This window comes from Pteropus alecto, unplaced genomic scaffold (genome assembly GCF_000325575.1).
Source record: "Pteropus alecto unplaced genomic scaffold, ASM32557v1 scaffold79, whole genome shotgun sequence".
Lineage (NCBI taxonomy): Eukaryota > Metazoa > Chordata > Mammalia > Chiroptera > Pteropodidae > Pteropus > Pteropus alecto.
Genome location: NW_006494612.1, coordinates 7,140,616 through 7,157,439, shown reverse-complemented (window position 1 = coordinate 7,157,439; position 16,824 = coordinate 7,140,616). Strand labels below are relative to the sequence as shown.

General features: G+C 35.0%; 1 protein-coding gene across 1 annotated transcript in view; it reads left to right on the top strand.

Moving 5' to 3' along the window:
• Nucleotides 1-16,824, top strand: part of LAMA4 (laminin subunit alpha 4) — a 129,655-nt gene that overhangs the window by 87,905 nt on the left and 24,926 nt on the right. Inside the window, exons 16-26 of the mRNA XM_025042460.1 lie at nucleotides 928-1,044; nucleotides 2,688-2,867; nucleotides 5,370-5,509; nucleotides 7,084-7,260; nucleotides 7,865-8,010; nucleotides 8,453-8,615; nucleotides 9,468-9,601; nucleotides 10,060-10,231; nucleotides 13,321-13,452; nucleotides 14,540-14,682; nucleotides 16,277-16,415. Of these exons, the coding sequence (XP_024898228.1) occupies nucleotides 928-1,044; nucleotides 2,688-2,867; nucleotides 5,370-5,509; nucleotides 7,084-7,260; nucleotides 7,865-8,010; nucleotides 8,453-8,615; nucleotides 9,468-9,601; nucleotides 10,060-10,231; nucleotides 13,321-13,452; nucleotides 14,540-14,682; nucleotides 16,277-16,415 (1,643 nt within the window). The remainder of the gene's footprint in view (nucleotides 1-927; nucleotides 1,045-2,687; nucleotides 2,868-5,369; nucleotides 5,510-7,083; nucleotides 7,261-7,864; nucleotides 8,011-8,452; nucleotides 8,616-9,467; nucleotides 9,602-10,059; nucleotides 10,232-13,320; nucleotides 13,453-14,539; nucleotides 14,683-16,276; nucleotides 16,416-16,824) is intronic.

The following is a 16,824-nucleotide window of genomic DNA, read 5'->3' as shown; positions in this document are numbered from 1 at the left end:
TAAAAATTACAATTCTGCCAAGTTTATCTACAGATTCAATATAATACCAATTAAAGTACCAGAACTGTATGTACATATATAAGATGATTCTAGAATATCTGCGGAAATGGGGCAAGAGAGGGCCCAAGAATAGCCAGTACAATCTTGAAGAATAAAAAAAACAAAGATGGAAGACTTAAACTACTTACAACTTTACAGAAATTAAACCAGAGATACAAAAGATATAAAAAATTATAATGGTGTATTATTTCTTTTAAATGAAGTTTAAAAACAGACACAATTAACAGACAGAGTTAGAATTCAGAATAGTGGTTATCTTTGGTAACTACAGAAGTCCCAGGAAACTGTGAGGGTGCTAATAATACTTTACTTTCTTGATCTGGGCACTGCTTATATTTTGTGCTCAGTTTGTGAAAATTCATCAGGCTGTGTACTTAAAATGTGTGCCCTTTTTTTGATGTAATTTATATATCAATTAAAATTTTATTAAAACAATTAAGAAAAAAGAATTATTCTTATATAACCAATCATCCCCATAAATATAAATGGATCTTTTCAGTTCTTTATCAATTGTGCTGCTAAGTGTCGTTAGTGCCAGCAATGCTACATTTTTCAATCAAAGATATTAGCCATTACCTCTACACATACTTTTATGAGTCATTTTATGGCACCCTAAATCACTGCCAAGCAGCAATGCAAGTTTTCTGAAATCCTGTATCTCTTAATTGAAATGCCACTTTCCAGAATTGGTGTTCTATGCTCATGTCATATTCAGAATATTATAGATGACTCTCTAGTACAAATTAGAATTTTCCTTATTGAAAGGGAGTTTTTGTTTTGTTTTGTTTTGTTTTGTTTTGTTTTGTTTTGTTTTGTTTTCCTGGCTTCCTATCCCCATTGGTACTTTTTTCGGCTTCTTCTCCACAGGCAACGATGAGGCAGTGGCTGACACCCGCAGGCGTGTGGATGGAGCCCTAGCACGGAAGAGTTCCCTTGAGAACAGATTGAATGATGCCTTTAAGCGACTACAAGCCACAGAGAGAGGTAAGGGTTACAGACAGAACTTACGCCTCATCTGCTTGTTCCCTATGATTCCTTACCTCTCAATCTTTTTGTAAAGAAATACTATTTTCTCATGGCAAAAGAAATTGTTTGTCTCTCTTTCACACACACACACACACACACACACACACACACACACACACACACACCAAAAAATCCTAAAAAATATTTATAAAAGCTATAATCATACCTCCTAGGGGTAACCATTAAATGTTAAAGCATTTTCCTCCAACCTTCTGTGCGTGTGTATTAATGGATCATATTGCTTATATGTACTATTTGGTAACCTGCTTTCTTGTGAACATCTTCTTTGTTAACAAATATGCCCTAATTTGGTTATTGGGTTTCTCTGGCCTCAACTGTCGACTACTGTCTTCTGTTACATGCCACGTCATTCTTCTAGTGCAAGCAAGAAGACCAACGAGCCAAACAGAGAAACAAGAGTACTCATCTTGCCTAATCTGGGACTACAGTGGTATTTTAGAAAGATGTGATTGGAAGCAAATGTTACTTGCCTGGCATAGTAAAAGTTAAAAGATGACTGCTGGATGTGAATGTTTTACTATAAAGGAGCAAATCCAACTACAGTACTATAGCATTCCAAAGATCTGGCCAGGAGGCTGTCCTCCATGGTGAATCCCTGTTGTTAGCATTCTCAGAGCTACCACATGCTAGGCACTGAGCTGTGTTTTACAAACATTATCTCGTGTGGGAAAGTATTACCATTGCCTTTAGGCTGATATGAATCCTGAGGCTTTTCAAGGTTAGGGAACTTGCTACAAAAGGCACAGCTCCAAAAATAAGCAGACCTGGGATTCAACACTACTTCCATCAGTGTTCAGAGCATGAGGTTGAATTAAATGTTTCTCCACTTAAAAAAAAATTGAAGCTACAACCTCACTTGAGTGATTTTTGTTTTTATTACAGAAATAATACATGACCATTATAGAAAAATTTAAAATATATAGCTAAGAAGAAAGAACAAGAAAAGAAAAATATTTTATAATCTCATTACCTAGGAAAAAAATTTTGTTGTAAACTCATTTTTATTTTGAATATCTAACTTTTTAATAAAAATAGAATTTCACCAAATATGCTCTTTTGAAATTTGCTTTTCTTATTCAAAAATACCTTTTCTTACCAATTTTCTTCTGTACTAGAGCATCATTTCTATGGCAAGAGGTGTTCCATATAGAAGAAAGTGATATTTACAACGAATTTCAGACACAAACATTTTATGAGTTAAAATCTTATATGCATTTTCTGTGTCTTTTTCAACAGGTCTGTGACCTGAAGAAATATTAATTTTTTAAAAAAATTTAACTCTAATTTGAAAATATTTTAAGCAAGCTATGTGTTTTTCAATATTTTTTTATTTTTCAATTACAGTTGGTTTGAGCTACATGATTTTAATGAGACTTTAGTCCTTCAAGCTCACTTAATACTGTTTACAATATCCTTATGCACCTAACTCACATCATAATTAACTTATATTTAAAGGTCTTAATTAGGCTTAAAAGCCCAAAATCTAAGATCTGCTTCACCCAGTGATTAAATGGATGTTAATGTTCCCAACAAATGTCCTGCTTCTCTGCAAAGTGAGTGTCCTTGTGCTCTGTGTGAAGGTGATGCTCACCAGCGCCTGGGTCAATCCAAGCTCATCACCGAGGAAGCAAACAAGACGACAGTGGAAGTCCAACAGGCTACCGCCCCAATGGCTAACAATCTAACCAACTGGTCACAGAATCTTCAAAATTTTGACTCTTCTGCTTACAACACTGCAGTGGACTCAGCCAGAGATGCAGGTATCACTTAGAGATTTCGCAATTTTCATTCAATTAAGGGATTGGCCATTAAATTCTACACACTTTTTGTTAAGAAGCAATTTTCTTCATTTGGGTTTCAGGTTGGAATAATGTAAAAATTAGTTTAGAAGAGGAGAAAAACTTTTGGTCAGTTCATCTATCAATATGTGTATATACATATGAAATATATACATATCTTACATAAACACTAGATAGATTGGTTGTTATAATTTTTCTCTGTGAAATAATGGTAGCGCTTGTTTTTATAATGTAAGACTGATTGATCCTTTGGGGAAGAAGGTCATCACATGTTAAAGTAAATAATCTTAACAAAATATTGGTTTGCCTTAAGGGAAAACATTTACTAAACGGAATTGCTCTTACTAAACAGTGTTGTTCTATCCTTATCCCAAAAAAGCAGGTTATTACCAACAAGTACTGAATATGGCCAAATGTAACTGAAGCTTCTAAGAATAGTTTGTTGATCAACTTGAATACAAATTTATAGCAATGAAAATGAAATGTGTTGATGCTTAACTAATTTATTTAGTTACACGTAGATGTTATAATTACATATTAATTGAGAAATTTTTTCCAGTCTTAATTCGTATAGTCTTTTCATACCTCTTAAATATCAATGTCTTTGTCATGACTAGAACTTTCTGTTCCCAGATTCAGTTTTTTGTGTTTTTTAAAAAAATTTTTTATTTTAATTTTATTTTTCAATTATAGTCGACATACAATATCATATTCGTTTCAGTCATACAACATAATCCATTCATGGTTTTAAAGACCATATTACCTTTACTTCCATCTGAATTAAGAAACAGTTTTGTTAATCCATATATGATCTGTCTGTCACTGGAAATTTTATCTCAGGTCATAAAAGTCCATTTCAATAACAGGAAAATAGTTCTTTTATCTTCATCTTTTGGGTATATATTCATGAGTTCTTCCATGTAACCACTCACTTAATTGCTTTTAAAACCTGATCTTTAAAATATCTGCCTCCATGACATCCAACATTTACATTTATAAAGATATTGCCTCAGGAATATTTACTAAATCTGTTAAAATTTTTCCTCCTTTTTCAGTCCTATCAGTGATTTCCTAAACACCCAGAACTAGCACTAATTGAAATTGTTTCAGGCTACTGTGTTTTCCTCAAATAGCATCTTGTGGTTCAAAACAAAGTAAACAAAAGAGCATACAATACTATAAGAAACTTTACAGAGACCCATATAAGGTGGCTGCCTTTTTCTGAGAGAGTAGAGGGCAGGGAACCCTACCTTGTATACATTTCCATAGTCAAAAATTGAATGTAATGCTTTACATGTGCTTTATTACCTCTAATTTTTAAAGACTATTTTATTATATAATGGCTAAAGTGGTCAGTGATCCAAACAACAAATATTTACCTCTGTATTAATTAATACAATAAACTGATAGTTGCTATTATTTTACTAAATTCCATTCTTTGTGCTGGAGAAGCACTTTTTACCCCAAGTACAGAAAAGAGATATTTCCATGGTCCTCATTGACATTTTCTCCTGAATCTGAGTTTAGTTTGATTCTAATAAGAAAGAGGCTTGCTCTTGCCCAGCAACTAGTGCCCAATGACCCTGCCCTTATGTAGGAGAATACCCAAAAGATATTTATTCTCTAGTCCACTGGTTCACAAACACTAGTGCACATCAGAATCATTTGGGCCCCACTCTCAGAGTTCCTGATTGGGTAGGTTTGGGATGGGACCAAAAAACTTGCATTTCTAACGAGTTCCCTGGTGAAGCTAATGCCATTGGTTTGGGGACCACACATTAAGAACCACTGCCATCCGTGAGACTTTGGAGTGAGTTATGCCATTCTCTGTGTTTGGAGTTTCTCTCATCAAGCTGTATCCTTATGATTTGTACACTTTTCTATATGTATGTTATACATCCAAAAAATTAATAATAATAACCTAAAAGGTCAATATGATCTGCTTGTATCATGACTTTTGTCTGAGCCCATAGCCCATGGCTGCCCACTCTCACCTTGGCATGACTGCCACTCTTTGGGTGCTACCTCACTTGCTCCATATAGTTCTGCCTGTGGTGGGACCACTGCAGTGTCATGTGTGAGTGTCCTGGAGAACAATGTCTTTACCTCCTTTTGCCCAGCATTTTTTTTTTTCCTTGTTATACAGGTTATATGAGAAATGCAAACAGAACCTTTCTTTTGTGGTGAAAGGAACATCTGTGTATTTGTTGTGGATTTGGCCCTTTAGACATGTACGTTATAAGTCAGCTCACTCCACACACAATTTATAGATCAATGTGTCTTTTAAGTGCCACAAAATAGGAACTGACTATGTTTTGGGATTCACTGTTAATTTTACAGGATTAACAATGACCTTACAGTTCTAACAGAAGTAATCATGTGTTTGTCGTCTCTTCACCTGATTCCTGAAATGAACTTAATGTTGAAATATTTACTCAAGTGATTAATTTTTATTAACTGCAGTAAGAAATTTGACAGAGGTTGTCCCTCAGCTCCTGGATCAGCTTCGAACGGTAGAGCAGAAAAGGCCCGCCAGCAACGTTTCTGCCAGCATCCAGAGGATCCGAGAGCTCATTGCTCAGACGAGAAGTGTTGCCAGCAAGGTAACCGATGAAAGGCGTCATCATCAGTCACTTAGTGATGATAAGAATATGAAACTGAGCTCCAATTCTTCAAGCAGCCTCTGGAGCCGGGAGCCTTTCTACTCTGTTTTCCAGTTCGGTAGTTCTCAGCTCCATCTGCTTGTCAGAATCACCTGAGGAACTTTGAAAACTAAACCCTTTTCTAGTTCCAAGCTGAAGGCAATATATCAGACTCTTTGGAGAAAGGGCTCGGCACCTGTATTTTCTTAAGGCTCCCTAGTGATCTATTGTGTAGCCAAGATTAAGTACCAGAAAGTTAACTTATTCAACAAAGCTCACAGAGCAAAAGAAATCAAGTAAAGCCAACCACAATAAAGGACTGGATTTATTATTATTGCTATTATTATTATTCATTATTTTAATGGCTGGTTTAATGCAATTACTATATGGAATAATCTTGCCCATCTACATCTTCAAAGAATTCTCTGGTACAGCATAGATGATACGAAGCTTTTACTGACTCCTCCACAGGTTTAACTGAGGATTCACATCCCAGCTACAGTGAATAATCTCAATAAAGGCCCTGTTCTGAGATGCTTATACAGAAGCAATGCAGCAACACTAGTTGCTAGTGTTGGTAGCAACATATCCTGACATAACAATTAACATTTTCAGTGTGGCAAGACAGAGCTTGTTCTTGCCCTTTTCGATTTATTTTATATTGATTTATAGACTAGCAGCATTTTTTACAACTAAATTGGCTTGAATAGACTATTGGCCCTAATTACTGACAGAAAAAAGAGTTGGAAATCAATTATTTTGTGATGAAGGAGATAATGATATAGGATAATTGATCTCATACCAGAAATTGCCTTTTTTAGATTCTTGGAGAACAGTCCAAAAAAGGTTTATTCTCAACAAATGGCATTTCCAAAACTAGGTTTTCGTGAGTACTTTCTGGTAATTTTATTCATATAGAGTAGAATTTTGGGGTTCTGATCACCTAAAACCATTTTCTAAAGAGAATCTTATCAATGTTTTTTGAGACCGCTGGAGTGCTCAAAGTGAGAAGCTTTCTGTGCAGATATGCCTCTTTCTCTGACCTCAGTTTTTATGGTAATCCCACACCTGCTTGGTTGTTTATTAAGATGTAATGATGTTTACTCAACTGGCAACATAGGACAGCTGCACTTTAGGCACCTGGGAATATAATCCTGAGCTCACTCACCATCAGTATTAAGCAAATCAACATTAATTAATTAATGTAAGTACATCTAATCATTCAGAAATATTTGCATAAACAGCATAGATATACAGTCCATCCACTTCTGAATACTCTGAAAATCACCCCAGATCAGACCCATTTAGCATATCATATTAGGCCTCTACTGAATTGTGCTTTGTTGTGGTACCTTTCCGTGAATCATTGTAAGAAACATCTTAATGAACTCACCCTTACAATTATAATAAAAGGCATGAAGAGAGTAGAGCTCAGAGACCCCCATCAGGAATGAGGGAAGCCCTTTGGGAACCATGGGAAAGCACTATACCATTTTCTGCAGATTACTTTTAATGAAATAATTTTGTAACTCCAGATCCAAGTCTCCATGATGTTTGATGGTCAGTCGGCAGTTGAAGTGCACCCCAAAACCAGCGTTGATGACTTAAAGACCTTCACATCCCTGAGCCTGTACATAAAACCTCCTTCTGTGAAGCAGTCAGAACTGGCTGGGACTGCAGATCAGTTTATCCTGTACCTTGGAAGCAAAAACGTAAGAGCATGAGGTTTTAAAATGGAATAATATTGAAGGGAATGATGGGTGCTTTTCTGTTGTCTTAAAACAAAGCTACCTATGCCAACAGCAAAATTCCTATTCTGGTAACTCAAAAGGTATAGATCATTTTAGTGCCAAGACTAAAGTAGTGGTTTCAAAACAAGTAATTCCTTCTCTGTGTGGGATATTTCTGGGCTTGCCTCATATCAGCCTCACACTGCTAACTCTGAGGAGTCTGAATGCAGCATTTCAAGACCTTCAGAATGCCAAACTGTGTTCGAAGATGCATAACAATCAGTATTGGCACGCTGTGTTATATCCTTGGGTTAGCTAAACAAGGTTAGCACACTCTTGGCGACCATCAAATGTCCACAAGCCTGTCCAGCTGCAATTAGACAAGCCCAGTGGGGCAGCAGACTGATGTGGCCACAGGGACGCTGGAAAGAAAGAGGCACTGCCCAGTCTAACAGGAACTTTGGTAATAATTCAGGCCAGACGTACAGCCAAGCACTGGGATAGCTGATTGTCCTTTAAAGAAACGAAAACAAAAGATGATATTCATTCATTTGGATTTTATTTAAGCGACTTCTTGACATTTCAGGCCAAAAAAGAATACATGGGTCTTGCAATCAAAAATGATAACCTGGTATACGTTTATAATTTGGGAACTAAGGATGTAGAGATTCCTCTGGACTCCAAACCTGTCAGTTCCTGGCCTGCTTACTTCAGCATTGTCAAGATTGAAAGGTAAAGTGAATCTGTGACACAGGACTTACGTACACATTTTATAATAAATCTATTGGATGCACACACACACATACACACACAGTCTTCCTGTGGATGTTGTAAATAGCATTTTCTTCCCTCTATTCCTCCTTCTCTTTCTTCCATTATTCCTGTATTCCTTTGCAAATACCTTGGTGGAAAACAAAAGATTAGAAAAAATAGCCATTATTTCTAAACAGCAATCTGATTATTACATCTTTTTATCTGGCGAATCTCTGAATTAATTCTGAGATGGAATGTCTTTTCTCCTTTTCTCATCGATTGTTGACATTCTATAAATGCTTATAAATATGACAAAAATCACTAATTCCATGGTAAGTGAACATTAACATTTTGACATTAAAAAATAGTTTTTCTATAAATTATCTGGCTAATAGAGAATAAAAATTCTTTATTGCAACAGGGTAGGAAAACATGGAAAGGTGTTTTTAACAGTCCCAAGTCTCAGTAGCACCGCAGAGGAGAAGTTTATTAAAAAGGGAGAATTTGCGGGAGATGACTCCTTATTGGATCTGGACCCCGAGGACATAGTGTTTTATGTTGGTGGCGTGCCTTCCAACTTCAAGGTAAGCTATCCAGCTATGTTTTGACTTATTGCAAACCTGCATGATTGTTTTTTAAAAATCCATAATACCTACAATGATTTGGAGGTGGATTGGAAACCTTGATATTTTAAGGAAGAGCTTAGCTCAATGGGTGGTAGAATTCTGAACCAGAATCTATAAATCTCACATGTAAATCTGGACTCTGCTACCCATATTTTCATAGTGTCAAATGCTTTCAAGCTATAGCTAACACTTGAATGTCAATTTATTTCAATCTGTTACATGCATATGTAATTAATACTACCCCCACCTACTGTAGGAGTGTCTATACCTTGTGGGTTTGTAGCTAGTCTTCAGGTTCAAAGATGACAGTTTCAAAAACTCAGTTATCTCAGCTAATATAGACATGAAATAAAATACCTGGGATGAGGGTGCAGGTGGGATCTAGGGGAAGAAGTATTAAACCTGATGAAAGGCAGATAAAAGAAAGCCCAGGTAGATAAAGAGTTTATCTAGAATTTCGACTCCTAGGCTATTACTTACTGGTTATAGGCAGCACATTGTTGCACCTCTCTGAGAATTACTTTTCCTCTTTTTATTTGAGAAGAGGAATATCTACCTCACAGAGCTGATGTAAGGATTAGTTTTTGTCATGAATTCGCTGTCCTGATTGGCATATAGTATATGCTCAGTAAATTCCACACTGTCTGCTAAGATATGCACAACTGAAAAGTCTAAATGATTTAGCATAATGTAGACACAAACTCAGGCCTAGAAACATATTTATACCTATGGATAGGTCCTATGGATGTGCTTTTTGTTTCACTGCCTGTATCATCCCAGTGAAATGTGATCACTTTGTCTGTTGCACAGCCCCCCGCCAGCTTAAACCTGCCTGGCTTTGCTGGCTGCCTGGAATTGGCCACTTTGAATAATGACGTAATCAGCTTGTATAACTTTAAGAACATCTACAATATGGATCCCTCCAAATCGGTGCCCTGTGCCAGGTAAGCAAGTGGTAAGGGTACTAAAAACGTTGATAGCCATGCAAGAGCAGCAGGTGAGACAAGTGTGGGTAAACATTCAGGTTCTCAATTTTGGGGGGGAAGAGGGGGGGTTGAAACTACTTAATAGTCATGCTTGCAAAAATCTTTTCAGTTCTTCTGTAGATTTATAACACTTATAAATAGTGTTAACTTGTTTGCAACTTTGATTTAGGCTTCTAGAGACTGGGTTTTCACTAGAGACTTCTGTTGTTTTAGCACATAGGTAGAGAAGAAATCCATTAAAAACAATTCATTTAACCCACCTGTAAATACTTAACATCTACCATGCAGACATCGGGACTTCATTTAAATGCTGTAAGATCCAAAAAAAGATGTCATGAGAATGGATTAAAAGGGCCTCACTTGAAAAACATAACACAAACTGTAATATTCATATAATCCTTGCATTTTTATTCCAGAGATAAACTAGCCTTCACTCAGAGCCGGGCTGCCAGCTATTTCTTCGATGGCTCTAGTTATGCCGTGGTGAAGGATATCACCAGGAGAGGGAAATTTGGTCAGGTGACTCGTTTTGACATAGAAGTCCGAACACCAGCTGACAATGGGCTTGTGCTTTTGATGGTCAATGGAGTGAGTAAAAATAAAAGTCCTACATCTTCTTCTTTATTTCCTTTAATTTCTGCTATGCATGTTTCTAGGAACCTTCCCAAGTTAAGTGTGTCATGCCATCAAATTGAAGTTTTAGTTTAGAAAGCAAAACTGGATTTTTTTTCTTAAGAGAAATCATGACAGCAATAAGTAAAAGCAACCCAAAATGCATTTCCCTGCACTACATTTTTGGATATACATTAAATATCCCCTCTTTAATAAACTAAGGGAACTTTGAGGAAAATCAGTGCCAAGATCTTACACTGACTTTTTAAATCACATATCCTAATCAGTAAAAAAAACATATGCATGTTTACTATATATGCATGCATATACATAGCACATATATACATTTATTTATTAATGATATACATCACATGATATCACTTATATGTGAGATACAAACCTAAAAGCAACAATGAACAGGGCAAACAAACAGAGACTCATGGACATGGACAATAGACTAGTGGTTACCAGAGGGTAGGGGGGAGTAGGGAGGGGGCAGGTGGATAGGGTAAAGGGGGTCAAATATGTGGTGACAGAAAGAAATCTAACCATGGGAAGTGAATGCACTGTGTAAATATATATATGCCTTAATGTTAAAGAGCACAGCTGAAACTTATTGGATTTCATTAATCAATGTCACCATAAAAAAATAAATAAATAAATAAGTCGGGAGCTTTTAGCTTAAATAAAAAAAAAAATGATATACATATACCATATATGGATATAATATTCAAATCTAGGAATCAAATAATTTATATAAGATCATATTAAATAAAAATAATGTCATTTTAAAATAAAGATGAAATGAAATAAAATTTTTATTTGTTAATGATACAAAAGTTATTATTAATAGCAATGTTAGCGAAAACAATGTAAGTAAATATGTTTAAGTATTTTAAAAGTCTCATTAAACTCTTTGTGTTATGGTCATTCAAAAGTCTTGATCGAAGTCAAGTTTATTTCAACACTAAGTTTTATTGGCAGTCATAACTAATAACATACCTCATAAAAATAAAAATGTAAGAAAGTATCACTGGGTATGCTTACTAAATCATGATACTATTTTTTAATCTCATTCACTAATTGACAAAAATTATTTTTAAAGTTTGGCTGGTACATTTCCATCTTTCCTGATGTCAGTTCTTGCAAGCTAATCAAACATTGTGTCATTTTGTTAACTTTAACAAACGCATTCAAGATCATTGAAAATCTTCATTTGAAATATTTTTATAGGTAGTACACTTACATTGTGTTCATCAACAAGTTCACTTAACAATATAAAAATTTCCAAACATATTTTTTTAAAAATCATTTCTCCAATGTACAACCTTCTTAAAAAAAAAAAAAAACTTTACTTTCTCATTCATTGTTATAATACCCCTACCTTAAAACAACAGATCAGGTATGGTTTTTAAAAATAACTAGATAGACCTGGAAGGTATTTAAGTCAGACAGAAAGATAAACACTATATGATTTTACTTATATGTAGAATCTAAGGAATAAAAAGAGCAAACTAATCAGAAGCAGACACACAAATATAGTGGAAAATTTGGTGATGGACAGAGGGGTGGGGAGTTTGGGGAGCTGGGAGAATAGGGTGAAGGGTTAAAGAAGTACAAATTAGTAGCCGATGGATAGACATGGGGGGGGGAAGCACAGCATAGGGAATGCAGTTAGAATGAATACATTGGCTATGTGGAGAGTAAGGAGAGGGAGTGAGCAATTGAGGGGGGACCATTTTACAAACTATATAGATGTCTGACCAATATACTGTATACTTTAAACTAATTAAAATAAATTTTTAAAAATTCTTTAAAAAAATAACTAGTAGGTTTCAAGCTGCTGAAAGACATCATCATGAATGAAGGTCAACAAATTTAGAATAACTTATTTTAAAAAGAAAAATGTGTAGTTCTCTTTAAATTTGATAGCATTTTAATAATTTGCAGGATATAATCTATAAACATCTATGTGTTTCAAAATATTGTCACATCACTGCATCTCAATAGAAAATCACTGTAAATATTCTATTTAAGTCATCTCACCCATAAATCCATGTAATTGGGCACCCATAAACTGCAATAAATTGCAGTAGGCTAAATGCAAGAAATGGGTGAACGGCCATTGCCAGTCTTCAAGAGTTCCACTTTTGAAGCCTCACATACCATGTGAATCCCGTGAAAATCCATCCAAAGGACAAAAATGAAGGCTCAAGGTCAATCCATGTCTTAAATATGAAAAGTTAATTTCTCTCTCTATTTTGGAATTTTTAAATGAGTGAAAACAGAAGTCAAAATATTTTATTTCTATCCTCCAGTGGATTGTTTTCTACATTATCAGAAATATGCAAACTCCACTCAGGAGATCACTTTCTGTAAAATAGAGACTTTACTATATCATATTTTTCAAATCCATTTCATTCTTGTATCTCGAACCATCTTCTGAAACAAGCAAGGCTGACCAGCAAATTACTTGATGTTACAGAATTACTGTTTCTCAAATACCATATGGTCCAAATACATAATAATTTCATATTTATTTACATAAATCTAGTGTTTCAAAATAATGCAGAAATGGTATTCTTTTTCTTATATCCATATGTGCTGATAATTTTTAAGGCTCTTTTTAGCATGCCTTAGAATTAGTTTTCAATATTACTAATTTTCCTCAAAATGGAATCCAATCACAACTGTTGGCCTGTTATAACCTTCAAAAGTTGCCTAAAGAAAGGGCAGTTGAAAACATATGGCCTATATTACTCTGTTTTCAAGATTTTAGAAAGGTCAATAAGGTAAATTTAAAATTTAATTCTCATAAAGTACATAAAAAATAATAGAAGATAGTTGTTTTAAAGTGTATAAATATTAATACTTTAATATATTAATATAAGACATAAGTGCTGATGTGGCTATAGTTGTGATTTCTATTTTATATACAAATTTCATAAGACTCCTTAGTCTTCAATTTCAGTAATACAGAATACAGTGTTATTTCTCAAATTCAGCTAAATCTGCACTTCCGTAATAGCAAACGCTCACATCTTACAACCTCCTTCTCTCTGCAGAGCATGTTTTTCAGCCTGGAAATGCGCAGTGGTTACCTACACGTGTTTTATGACTTTGGATTTAGCAATGGCCCTGTGCATCTCGAAGACACATTGAAGAAAGCTCAAATTAATGATGCAAAATACCACGAGGTACAAATCATTGCAGTTTGGGTATTTTTGTTTTGTTTGTACTTAGATCTATTGATCTAATCAGATATTCAAATAAGACAGATGAGAAAGTAACTAAATTGAACACCTCACATCTGAAGACCAACTGAAGGGCACTTATCTACTTAACTCCAGGATAACATTTGCTTTAAAAGAATGGATGTTTTGGTCATACTGACCTTTCTGAAAAAGAGTCACCAAAAGATTCATTTCAGTTGCTTTAATGACCAAGAGGTTCCTGCTATGCTCCATACTTTCATTACAATGGCACCCCTATAGAATCCTTCTACATATTTGTTGAAAATGCCAGTGTAGATACACAGCCATTTGTTTACTCATCCTTCAAGCCCTACTAAATGTAAAAATTGTAGAATAAAGAGAAAATTTTCTTTTAAGCCATTTATCCAGAACTTAGAAAATACTAACAGATTCCTTATAACGAGAACCCATAAAGAATGCCCTTCAGTCTTGAAATAGATGTGAAGCATACTAATATATACTTCTATTTTTATTAACAAATACTTTAAATCTACAATTTAATAAAATATATAAAAGGCATAATATCTTTGAAGCTGAACCAAAAGGTAGAGAATAAGAGGCTATAGTTCTTTTTTCAGTTAAAAGTCCATAGCCATCATAAGGATGGTTTACAATAAGAGATTAGTTTAACCATTTCTCTGACTAGCGTTTTCACAAATTTATTAAAGTTTCTTACTATGTCACCAAAATAATAACACCTTGTAACATGCAGTCTAAGGTCCAGAAGGTACCTGTTTTTAGGTCTTTCCTGAATCCCCACAAAGGAGCCAAAGAAAACAATTGGTCTCATGACAAAATTGTTCTTGGGCTAGCTCCTTCTCCACATGGAAATCCTTCTCCAGGAAATGTGGACTTCTGCTTATATCAGTAAGAGTTTCATGTCTGTGAGTAAGAAAGGAAAATTTATTCCCCATTTTGTGAACAAACACAAGAACAGTTATTTTAACCAGAATAATTAAAATATACAGTAGTCTTCAGAAAGTTGATTATTAAACAGTGATGAAGACTTACTATATCTTATTTCTCCCAGATCTCAATTATTTACCACAATGATAAGAAAATGATTTTGGTAGTTGACAGACGACATGTCAAGAGCATGGATAATGAAAAGATGAAAATACCTTTCACAGACATATATATTGGAGGAGCTCCCTCAGAAATCTTACATTCCAGGTAAGTTTTTTTTGTTAAGTGGTTGTTTATTACTAACTAAATACTGGACTAAGTATTCAACACCCAGGAGAGGTCTAGTAAAAGGTTTAGACACCCCCACTTGCTACTTATGCCCATGTGCACAGGTGCACATACACAGTCATGTACCTTGGGGCCCTCTGCGACTAGTGCTCTGGACCCTCTTAAATTAACATCTACTAGATGTGATCTACAGGTCCTTCACTTTTGTTTTAGTCTTAATTTAAATTTATTTGAATTCTCAAATAGCATCTGAGGGTAGAAATTTTAAGTTTACACGAGAGGTTGTGAATTAAGTATAGAGAAACATTATTCTGATATGTATATAAAAATTTGGTTGTCTCTTATTACAATCAAGTCATAGCATCAGAGACTTTTAAGACTGAAAGACAACTTTAGGATATTCCGGTCCAATGGTTCTCAATCCCAGATCTCATTAAAATAACCTGGAGAGTTTTATAAACACCATTGCCTATGCCCACGCTCCTTAAATTCTCAATGCTCTGGGATAAGGCCACACCATAATATTAAAAAGCAGAAGGAGGAGAAGGAGAAGGAGGAGAAGAAAAAGAAGGAGAAAGAAAGGGGGGGAAAAAAAGAAAGAAAGAAAGAAACTTTCCCCAATTAAGCAATTTTACTATATAACTAGGTTTGAGATTTGCTGATAGAGTTCAACCTCTCATCCACTACAGAATCCTTGCTCTCCATTAGCCTTCACATCTCTTTTATGAATAAATATAGGGATGTGTCTATGGTTACCTCTACAGACAAAAAAAAAAATCAATTTTTAATGACTTCAATTTTTATAAAATTTTTCCTTATATTGAATCACAACTACTGCCATCCCCCTTCAATGTTACAATGCTTCATATTTTAAAAAGGCTCTCCAAGCTTCCTTTCCAAAGTAAATAGCCTTTTCAGTTCTTTCAACTATGCCACATTGGACCCTTATCCACTATGGTTGCCATTATATGCACCCCATGTCAATCAGCACAGCCCTTTGGGTATGATCTTCTCAGAGCAGAATATGGGGAACTCTTAACCTTAGTTTGGCTAGTATTCATCTAAAATACATTGAAGCTGTTGTGATTTGATCGAAACTAACTTCATATTCATTCAATATCCAATAACATTTTATTGGGCACCTCCCCTCCTAAATATTAGGCATAATAATAAGTACTAGGATTATAGTACTGAGCAAAATGCCATTCCAAATCTTAAAGGATTTCTTACTTTTCTGTTGATCCAAATGCCCAACATTCATTTTAGCCTTAATTGATTACAGTGTGTTACAAATAAAACCAGGAAGATAAGTTTATGACCCAAGGGGACTAGTGGGAGACTGAAGACTGGGTTCAACTTCTAACTTACCAGTTGTGACATAAGAAAATAACTTGACTCTTCTCAGTTTAATTTTATAGCTCAAACCATCTGAAATTGCCAAAAGTTTACTATTTTTGACCTTAAAGTGTGTCCATTATAAATGATTATAAATAAAATTAAATTATGTAACTTACATACACTGGGTCACGTCATCATCATGGCTGAATCAGTATAGACTACTTTTCTTTTCCAGGACACTGAAAGCCCACCTTCCTCTAGATATCAACTTCAGAGGATGCATGAAGGGTTTCCAGTTCCAAAAGAAAGATTTCAATTTGTTAGAGCAGACAGAAACTCTGGGAGTTGGTTATGGATGCCCAGAAGACTATCTTGTAAGTAGTAGTCAATCGAATGCATTTTAATAAATAGACACAAAACTTACCCTTCTCAAAAGCTAGAAAAGCTCTTTTCGGCTTCTCTATAATCTGAGGTACACCATGGTCTCCTTTCTGCCACCAGCAGAAAGAAGAGTCATTAAGCTAGAAAGCAACTTGTCCAGTTGCCTCAGTTTTTCTCAGGTGGGTCTTCCAAAGCCTGGAGAGGCTGTGAGAGCATTGTTACTCAGGTTGGAGGAAATGGAAAAGCTGAAACCCCAACTGTTATTAGGCACACAGAAGGAAGACTAACATGCCTGAATTCCTATATAAACCAAAAGTTTTAAAAAAAAACTGTTAATACAGAACTAGCAAATAAGGCCTTTAGTAATTTGAAAAATTACCTATAAACATCTGAAATTTAACA